This window comes from Trichoplusia ni, chromosome 2, assembly GCF_003590095.1.
Source record: "Trichoplusia ni isolate ovarian cell line Hi5 chromosome 2, tn1, whole genome shotgun sequence".
NCBI classification, from domain to species: domain Eukaryota; kingdom Metazoa; phylum Arthropoda; class Insecta; order Lepidoptera; family Noctuidae; genus Trichoplusia; species Trichoplusia ni.
In genome coordinates, this window is record NC_039479.1 from 317,468 (window position 1) to 326,650 (window position 9,183).

Genomic DNA, 9,183 nt, shown 5'->3' on the forward strand with positions numbered 1-9,183 from the left:
TTTACGTTGTTTTTTTTTAATCGGTCGAACGCTAACCGAACTAAGTCAACGTAAAGATGCAAAACCACTTATTTATAGCTCGCTGCTATTCACGGCACTATAAACTATTAGTTCTTAGGGAACCATCGTTGCGCGATTCCGACTCGCACTTGACCGGTTTTAAAACTGAGTTTTTAGAAAGGCACACCCAAGATTTTGTATCAAATTTAAGTATCTTCTCAAATGGAGTATAGTACAAACACAACATTAGTCACAATAAAATAGATTTTCAAAAAAAATATATTTCCGTTTCCCAGTATGAATATTGAGATGAGTATTGACTCTTGTGTATATTTTTTTATATATAGATATCTTCGAAAATGCATGTAGACAACGTACTAGTTTCTTGAAGCATGAAATCCTTCTCTCTGCAGCACTCTATTCTAGGGGCTCCCAAAATTATTTTTAGTATGATTTAACTTTTTAGTATTCTTTTATTTTTCATACTGGCAATAAAAATATTGTGCGATCTGTAAACTTTGATCGTACTTTTGACAAGTCTCTTTTCGGCGAGCGGTGTTAACGGAACAAGGTGAATATTGGGAATTTGTGATAATTTAAGTGAATTTCAGTGAAATACGTGTAAATATATTGTGAACGGAATAGCTTATTGCGTTAAGTGATCTGTATTTCGACAAGTTTATTGTAATTTCTGAGATGAACATGGATTTTATAAACATAACCTTAAATTTAAGTAATGCCTTTAAGTAGATCATTTCGATTTTGTATAAATCGTAATGAGTGGACAAGGAGGCTATATTAACGCCCCGAGCAATGATTCCCAAGTGCATTTAATTATGTATTGGCACTTGCAACGGTTTGTGGCGACATTCCCTCTTGACATACGCTGACGATGGCATTCAGCAAGTCTGTAAAGTAGAACTTAGTTTGACGAAGGGATTGTAATTTGTTCTAAGATCCAATCTACATAACACATGTGATAATAATTGCGACATGTGCTCTTAATATGTGGAATTTCATTTTTGTATAAAAACATAACCTCATGTTTATTTGTATTCGGCATGGCATTTTCACTGTGTAAATGACAACAAGTTAGTACCTAGGTATTTGTGCGCTTTTCGACAAATTATGGAAGAGTACCAACTGTCTGAAATTAATACCTTATTTTAAAACCATTTCCAGCTCGCCATCATGGTGAACAACAGAGTACCGTCGGTTTTCTCGAAAACCTATGTCACTCCCAGGCGTCCCTTCGAGAAGGCGCGTCTCGACCAGGAGTTGAAGATCATTGGAGAGTATGGTCTCCGCAACAAGCGTGAGGTGTGGCGCGTCAAGTACACGCTCGCTCGCATCCGTAAGGCGGCCCGTGAGCTGCTCACCCTCGAGGAGAAGGACCCTAAAAGGCTGTTCGAAGGTATTTTGAAATTGCTATAAATTATTGTATGGGCACACCTATAGTTTTACTGGTGGTGGGTCCCCTTTTCCCCACGCAGGCTCCTAGTCGGGCGTCAGGTGCGTCAATTGTAAAAAAATAATGTTAAACACTTAATGTGAGCAGATTTCCTTTCTTCAAAATGATGAAAAATATCTGGCAACCTCTTATCTGAAGAAAATTGTTGACTACCTTCAACTCTGAAAATGTTTGTCTATTCCAAGAAATGTATTGCGAAATTACACATTTTAATGCAGTATTCGTCATGTTTCAGGTAACGCGCTCCTTCGTCGTCTTGTCAGAATCGGTGTGTTGGATGAGAAACAAATGAAGCTCGATTACGTGCTCGGTCTTAAGATTGAGGACTTCTTGGAGCGTCGTCTCCAGACACAAGTGTTCAAGGCTGGTCTTGCTAAGTCCATCCATCACGCCCGTATCCTCATTAGGCAGAGACACATCCGGTAAGAAAATGGCCCAAAAGTAATATTTTGTATAATTCTTATCTTAACCTATAAACTCTTCCATAGCATAATAAAAAACGTATTTGTTTTCGTGTTGTTCCTATGCAACAAATCTAATTAAAATCACATGCAGGTAATCACGCACGGCGGCAGCAGCTGCCTGGCTAGACATTTATTCTATAAGACCACTTGAGCCCCACTTGTTGGGACCAATGTCTTGAAATGATTTAAGCTCTGTTGAGCCTTAAACAGGTAAGGTGTAAAATCCTTTAGTGCATTCAACTAAGGTTTAAAAATGCTTGAAAACAGTCATATTTGGAAGTTGTGGTAATGCTGTAAATTAAACTAAATTTACTGAAATAATGCAATTCAACTAATTGCCTGACCTGGACATAAGACAGGAGAGAGGCCATGACCATCTTAGTCATAACAAGTTCCTCCGTATTTCGTAAGGCACGTTAAATTGTGGCTGTTACACGGCTGTTATTCACACACCTTTGACAGTCATTTCCGGTAGTCAGAAGCCTGAAAGTCAGATAATCAGTCTAACCAGGGGGTATTGTGTTGCCCAGGTAACTGGGTTGAGGAGGTCAGATAGGTAGTTGCTCCTTGTAAAACCCTGGTACTAAGCTGAAGTTACACTGAAAGCCGACCCCAACATAATAATTGGGGAAAAAGGCTAGGCTGATGATAAAAAAGAACTTTCGAATATCTCCTGACCTATTAAATGAATAATAGGTCTAATTACTAATAGTTATCTAACTAATTAACCTTGCTCTTGTCCGCAGCGTCCGTAAGCAGGTGGTAAACATCCCATCGTTCATCGTGCGTCTGGACAGCGGCAAGCACATCGACTTCTCGCTGAAGTCGCCCTTCGGCGGCGGCAGGCCCGGCCGTGTCAAGAGGAAGAACCTCCGCAAGGGACAGGGCGGCGGCGCCACCAACGACGAGGAGGAGGATTAGACCAATAAATGACGTTTTGAACAACTAATACGTTTATTATTATAATACCTGCATTGAACTATCACTACTAATACATCATTATATAGAATATCTACTTTGATACAGTCTTAAAACTAGAAAGATTCTAGAGTAATCTACAGAATACAATTCTGAATTATATTAATTTCAGTACGCATCGTTATTTTATCGATGGTGTTATATAACAGGTCGCAGTAAAAAGGAGTAGCCCCTAGTGGATATATCAGTCTTGGGCGTGAAGCTTAGTAATGTACTCCGTAATTCTGTATTTATAATTTTAGTGTGATTATTAGGGCATAAACTGCGTTAAGCGTGCCTCTCGCGTGTCCATACAAAAACGACCCGCGCGTGCCCATGCGCGTGCACACGCTCGTGAGCCCGTCGCGTGATACTTCCGTGCAATGGGGCACGCATGCACGCGACGCGATCACGCATCACGTTGGACGGGTCCACGCGCGAAGCCCGCTAGCGGGTGCACGCGCGTGCTTGTTCAGTTGACAGCGCTATCTCGAACCGACCGCACGCGCGTGCCCGGCCCATAACAAAAAATTACAAATTTTGATACAGAAAGGGTAATTGTTGAAGTTCAGTGTCGTCCTGCCATATGGGACCAATCAAGCGAAATAATCGTCGTCGCCGTCGTCTTGATAAATAATACAACATTAATTTATCCATAATTACTCGACTGTACACCTCCAACGTCAAAATTGTACTGAGAAAACTGCGTTACGCGGATGCACGCGCCGATGCCCGCGCATAAGCACGCGAACGTGCTCACGTGCGTGCACCAGAAGCGTGGCCCGCGACGTGCTCACGTGCGTACACACGCGTAACGCAGTTTATGCCCTTATATATATCAGGCTTATTATGTACCGACACCCTCAAAATGCTCTATACTTCGAAACCGTAGTAGGTACGCATTTTGTCACAATCCACCTTTACAGTGCTGGCTTAGGTGTAAGTACTTAACATTCGATTAGTTAACAGCTCGTTTCTATTCTGGAAGATTGCTGCTTGAAAAATGAATTCAGCTATCTTCCTATAGAATTATAATCGTTAAAAATAATTTAATAAAACGTATTCAAATCAACAATGATAAATATCTAATAACTAAATGCACGGATACGCTGGTTGAGCTGCAGCGGTGAATAAGTTCACAATTTGTATAGAGAATTGTGTTCGAAATCTGTGTTAACGCCTCAGCGTGAATGAGTGGTAGACGTTACTTACAGTTTGCTGCAACAAGTTTACGCATGTAAGGTCCTAGATATTCGAATACAACACAGCCATTGTTTGCAAATAGGTATAAGTAATAATGCATAAAAACTTTATCGTATACAAGACTAAAAAATTAAGTTGCCAGTCGTTTTCCTATCGAACTTACGTTCGGCCAAGCCCTGCCTGAACTATATTCTTAGTAGTCTTAAATTCTTAATTATGTAATGAACGGTCTACTTGTTTTTAAGTTATGAGTAAATATTAGGTACATGGTACCTCTCTACAAGTATAAGTTATCAAATCGTGTAAAATACATAGCGATTAAAATGTTACGTCTAGGGCATACAATCAGAGCCCCCTACTAATAAATGTTCTACATTATATTAGGGAAATTTAAGTTTGGAATTACACATTTTAAAAGTCTTAAATTTTATATGTGGCCGTTTCAGTTACATAAGTCGGCTACCTACATGATATGATACACACACACAATATATATATTTTTCATATGTTATAAATGACGACAAAGCAACACTATTTCTACAGTCGAGTTGGGTGCAACTTGACCTGTCTACCTAGTCAATCGAATCTATATTCTTAAAAGTGAGAAACGGTGGACGAGGTCCCCTCTTCATATCATCTATAATCATGCGTCTGTAAAATTTAAGAGCTTTTGTTGCCAGCACTCCTAAGTAATATATAGTAAAGTATTTGATTTCCGACATGCAGGTTCGTGCGTAATAGCGAATATATCCATGTTTCGCAATAAAAGCCCGTTTCCGGGCTTCTCCAAGGGCTAATTGCTATTTTTGTTCCTCAAGTCTGGCTTCCTTCATCTTGTTGACGAGATCAGCATCCAGCTCGTTGATCTGCTCCATGCAGAGGTCTAGGATGCGCTCCAGCGCCCGGGCGGTCTCCTGCGGGGTGTAGATGTCCATGGCGGGCACGTGCACGAACAGAGTGCGCGTACTGTCTATACTCAGCGAGGTGTAGTAGATATACTCGCATAGATACCTAAAATGAAAAGGCAAAATGTATTCATGAGGGAATTGCAGATTAACTACCATCACTAACTAAGGACACACAGAATCTAAACTGGTAATTTATTAACATTAAAATATCTTTGTGAGCTTTGTATTGAGAAATTAGATTAGAAATACAAAGTATTGAAGATTTAAGATTGCAACTTTGTTTATTGTGTTATAATCAGTCAACTTTGATCTAAATAAATAATATCTCAGACATTGTTATCTTATCTAAATGAATTTATCCTATACAATGAGATACAGATGTCTCATGAGCTAATACAAACCCAGCTATCAATTTGAAATATAAACATTGCTCGAAGATATGTTAAAATAAAATTTATAAAACAAATATACAAATTTGTTGTTTCTTTCATTCTAAGACTTATCTTACCTAGCGGCATCCTTCGATACTTCAGTCCTGATTTTCGTCTCTGGTGGGTTATCACCATTGAATGCGTTGCTGATCCGCTCCACATCAAGTTTGGTCTGAATCCTGATGGCTCCCTCAGACGTGCAGGTGTTGTTAGCGGGACACTTGTCAAAGTAGTCCGGTCTGGTGTAGCCCTTCCTGTGGGCTTGGGATTCTATCTCCAAGCACTTGCCTCTGCTTGACACTCCAACATGGATCATGAGCTTAAAATATAATATAATTTAATGATTTGCAAATTTATCGGATTACATATAGGCACATCAATCATTGTTATATACAATTTAACATTTAATGGAAATAAAGAACTATGCCAAAGTTGATTTAGCTTGTAACACATTTTATTTGGTCTTGGGTAAGTATTATGTAGGTAGTGTCTAGCACCTAACATTAAGTTAGATTAATGTATATTTTACAGTTAGGTATGTATTCATTCTATATATGTTGTAGAATAAAATAAATTTAAAATTAATAATTTAAAACGTACCTTTGGTGTGTGTGTTTTCCAGATGGCGGGCACAAATTCATCTACGTTTTCATATGTGACTGGTATTTCTATTTGAACCAAGTCTACATTATGTTTCTTCTCGATTTCATCTTTGTTCATTATTTTCACGGCTTCCCAACTTGCATTTACCGGGTGATTTATAAATGGGCCGAAACCTGTTATAAGCACAAGCGGCTTGAAAAGATCATCTAAATGAGAAGACATTTTGCACTGATTAATATTTTAGTGTCACAGATTGAAGCTGGATAATATGGAGGCAGCAACGAGTTCCACGACTAAGAGCGAAGCAATCGATCAATAAATAAATAATACTGATAAGCAGCGCTATCACTCAGATGGCGCTGCTGTCTGCTTGTCAGATGACTTAGTTTGTTAGGTTGGTATTGGTGCTGAATAGTGCGAGAATCTATCGCTGACTTTTACTATTGTTTTCTGTTCCGCTGTTTATAATAATGTGGGTACTGACTATATTCAATGGCTTAGCTTAGCTTAGCAAATATAGGTACGGATAGCGGGTAACATTTTTATATTTTCTTTCTAGTTTGCACGTAATGAGAAAACTAGTAATGATCTAGCCGACATATTCTTTTTATGGCAACAAGACGCACGCTAGAACATGTTAACCCAGTTACCGGGAATGTACCTACTCAATATACTTTTCCTTAATTTAGGTACTACCCCTCTATAGGGAATATCCTATAATATGCGGGACAACCGGAGAGTTACCACAATTTCTAATATCTTTATCACTTAGTCGGGACGTCAGGCGAGTCACTGCATTTTTTTACCTAACAATTTAGTTACATTTTTATGTGTTTAAAAGCCGGTGCTATAATTTTCGATGGCTTGTGAAGGAGAAGATTCCATTGATCATTATTATACCAACATCCCTTATTAGTTACCCCCACAATTTTCAATATTTTGTAGCTACCTTGGGACATCTCTCTTTCTGTTCATTATTTTAACAGGGGTAGATACCCCAACACATTTTAAATTAAAGATCTCAATAAGGCCTCTGTATATTGTTCCTGTGTCCCCGTGCACTTCCCATAAAGTTATTCCGTGTATTAAAAGAGATACAAATAATACCTAATAATATTTTTTTTATTTACATAACATGCTATGTCACACAGGGCCACATTCTTCGCCACCTTATAAATACACAATTGAATATCCACCGCTTTTGAATTAATTTTCGAATCCACCATAGATCCCTTATTTCGAATTAAACGGTTTCTATGACTCTTCCTTTGCCTCTGACTCTAACCTTCATCGTACTTGGGTTTCCATTGCCCACAACTTACAAAGTCAACATTTTTATTTTGTATGAAAGGTGTACGCTCTGGGCGTCCGTGTGTCCCAGTTCCGACAATTATTTCGTTGGCGTCGACTGTATCTACCCCAAGAAATCCGAAACGCTTTTCGTGATGCATTCGTTTACTTTCGAGATTGTTCGGTCAAGTTGATAGCGTCGTGGGTTTCACAAACATACAATTCACATGCACAAAGACACCCAGGCTCAGAACAAGCATTCGTGGATCACACAAATGCGTGGGATCGAACCCGCGACACGTCGCGCACAGTGGGTTTGGCGTGATGACCTCAACCACTCGGCTATCCGTGCAGTCGGTCGGGAAACGTTTTTTTTTTAATTAGAAGCTGACATTAGAAGCCCTCAACTTTAATTTAAGTGCCAAAAAATGACAACATGCATCATGGCTTTCATTATTGCTTTTTTTATAACAACATTGATTCATTTAATTGAATGACATTAAATTCATGATAACACGAATCGAAGGTGATTCATTTTGATTAATTGAATTTCTGCGTACAGGGAAAAAATAGAAATAAAACAGGTTATAAGTTAGTAGGTAGTTGGTACAGTGGATGACCAAATACCTTGAGTTCAAAATGTTAAGCGTTAGAATTATAAACATATGTACCTACAAACACGCTGCGCGGTGAAAAGTAAAATTTAGAATTACATATAATTTATTTATAATATAATTATAATTATACTAATTTTCAAATATCCTAATGTAACATAATGATATTGATAGTAGAACATGTTGTTAAACTGAATTATTGTAATTCGAATTTATGTAGGCTTATCAAAGAATAGGTTGTTTTTTTTTAAGTTATATTCTATCATGTATCATGTTCCGTTGTCTTTTGGAAACTTCTCAAAGGTTTTTGTCGTAACTTACTTATGTGGAACTCGGGGAATTTCAACAGGCTCTACTTCTGCCTCGTAATATTTTTGATCAGTACTGCCGCCCCAAATACAAAGGAGCTAGCTTAATTCTTGCATATAACATGATTGTCCATGAGTTAAATGAACAATTTCAAACTCTTTTAAAATCTAATATTGTAGTTGCAGACTTATTATACCAGCTTTATTATTTTAAATGGGACAAACGCGCCACACATGCCCGTCACTGCAACTTCCGCAAACCAGGATCTATAATGAAACGACCGAAAATCTGGGGGTTTGATTAATCAGAAATAGTAAAAACTAGTACTAGTAGTAGAAAATATACTATTTGAATATAATACACTTTTGCTGCTAGCTGGTAAGTATACCTAATATATGCATGACAAGCTTTAGTATAACTCGCCATGTTATTTCAGGTTGTGGAGAGTGACTGCCGTGCAGGATTTTAGGCATTTGGTCGAAGCAGGCCGGGGGATCTCTAATGTTGAAATTATACTATAGGTGGCAGATTTTCTCGATTGAAAAATCATTGTATTACTATAAATAGCAATTAGCAAAAGCAATAAACGATTATTGAACAGAATAGTGAACCTAATTGTTTTTAAAATCCGTGTGTGTTTCGCACTGAGTATTTGACGCGCAGATCGCTAATATTTGACTTATGACTAGGAGTACTCATAGCATTATACCTAACACTTATTGGTAGTCATCTAGTGGAATTTGGCAGAACGGGCAAATCAGCGTATAATATGTTGCTAAGTACATCTGTTCTAGCTAAAATAAGAATATGTCATGAAGGTATGCATATGACGTTATTGTTTTTCGTTACCTAAATGCTGTTGTCTGCGAGTGGGTAATAAAAATAATTTATTGGCATTGGCTCTGCCACCCGTAGTACACAAGCTAAGTATAT

General features: G+C 38.1%; 2 protein-coding genes across 2 annotated transcripts; one reads left to right on the forward strand and one right to left on the reverse strand.

Moving 5' to 3' along the window:
* The first annotated feature begins 484 nt into the window (after nt 1-484).
* On the forward strand, nt 485-2,884 carry LOC113502023 (40S ribosomal protein S9). Its single transcript, XM_026883386.1, has 4 exons — nt 485-571; nt 1,183-1,414; nt 1,707-1,893; nt 2,682-2,884. The coding sequence occupies exons 2-4, from the start codon at nt 1,192-1,194 to the stop codon at nt 2,854-2,856; spliced, it is 585 nt and encodes a 194-aa protein (XP_026739187.1). The 5' UTR covers nt 485-571; nt 1,183-1,191; the 3' UTR covers nt 2,857-2,884.
* On the reverse strand, nt 2,871-6,366 carry LOC113502016 (pyroglutamyl-peptidase 1-like). Its single transcript, XM_026883375.1, has 3 exons — nt 6,035-6,366; nt 5,512-5,753; nt 2,871-5,106 (listed from the first exon to the last, which is right to left on the reverse strand). Exons 1-3 carry the CDS (start codon nt 6,257-6,259, stop codon nt 4,896-4,898), a joined length of 678 nt encoding a protein of 225 aa, XP_026739176.1. The 5' UTR covers nt 6,260-6,366; the 3' UTR covers nt 2,871-4,895.
* Between the last annotated feature and the right edge of the window lie 2,817 nt (nt 6,367-9,183).

Excerpts from the sequence above, each read along its gene's own strand:
- LOC113502023 (XM_026883386.1), top strand. The coding sequence starts at position 1,192 with ATGGTGAACAACAGAGTACCGTCGGTTTTCTCGAAAACCTATGTCACT. Across the intron at positions 1,415-1,706 it reads CCCTAAAAGGCTGTTCGAAG|GTAACGCGCTCCTTCGTCGT; the intron begins GTATTTTGAAAT and ends GTCATGTTTCAG. Across the intron at positions 1,894-2,681 it reads ATTAGGCAGAGACACATCCG|CGTCCGTAAGCAGGTGGTAA; the intron begins GTAAGAAAATGG and ends TCTTGTCCGCAG.
- LOC113502016 (XM_026883375.1), bottom strand. The coding sequence starts at position 6,259 with ATGTCTTCTCATTTAGATGATCTTTTCAAGCCGCTTGTGCTTATAACA. Across the intron at positions 5,754-6,034 it reads GGAAAACACACACACCAAAG|CTCATGATCCATGTTGGAGT; the intron begins GTACGTTTTAAA and ends TTATATTTTAAG. Across the intron at positions 5,107-5,511 it reads GTATCGAAGGATGCCGCTAG|GTATCTATGCGAGTATATCT; the intron begins GTAAGATAAGTC and ends TTTTCATTTTAG.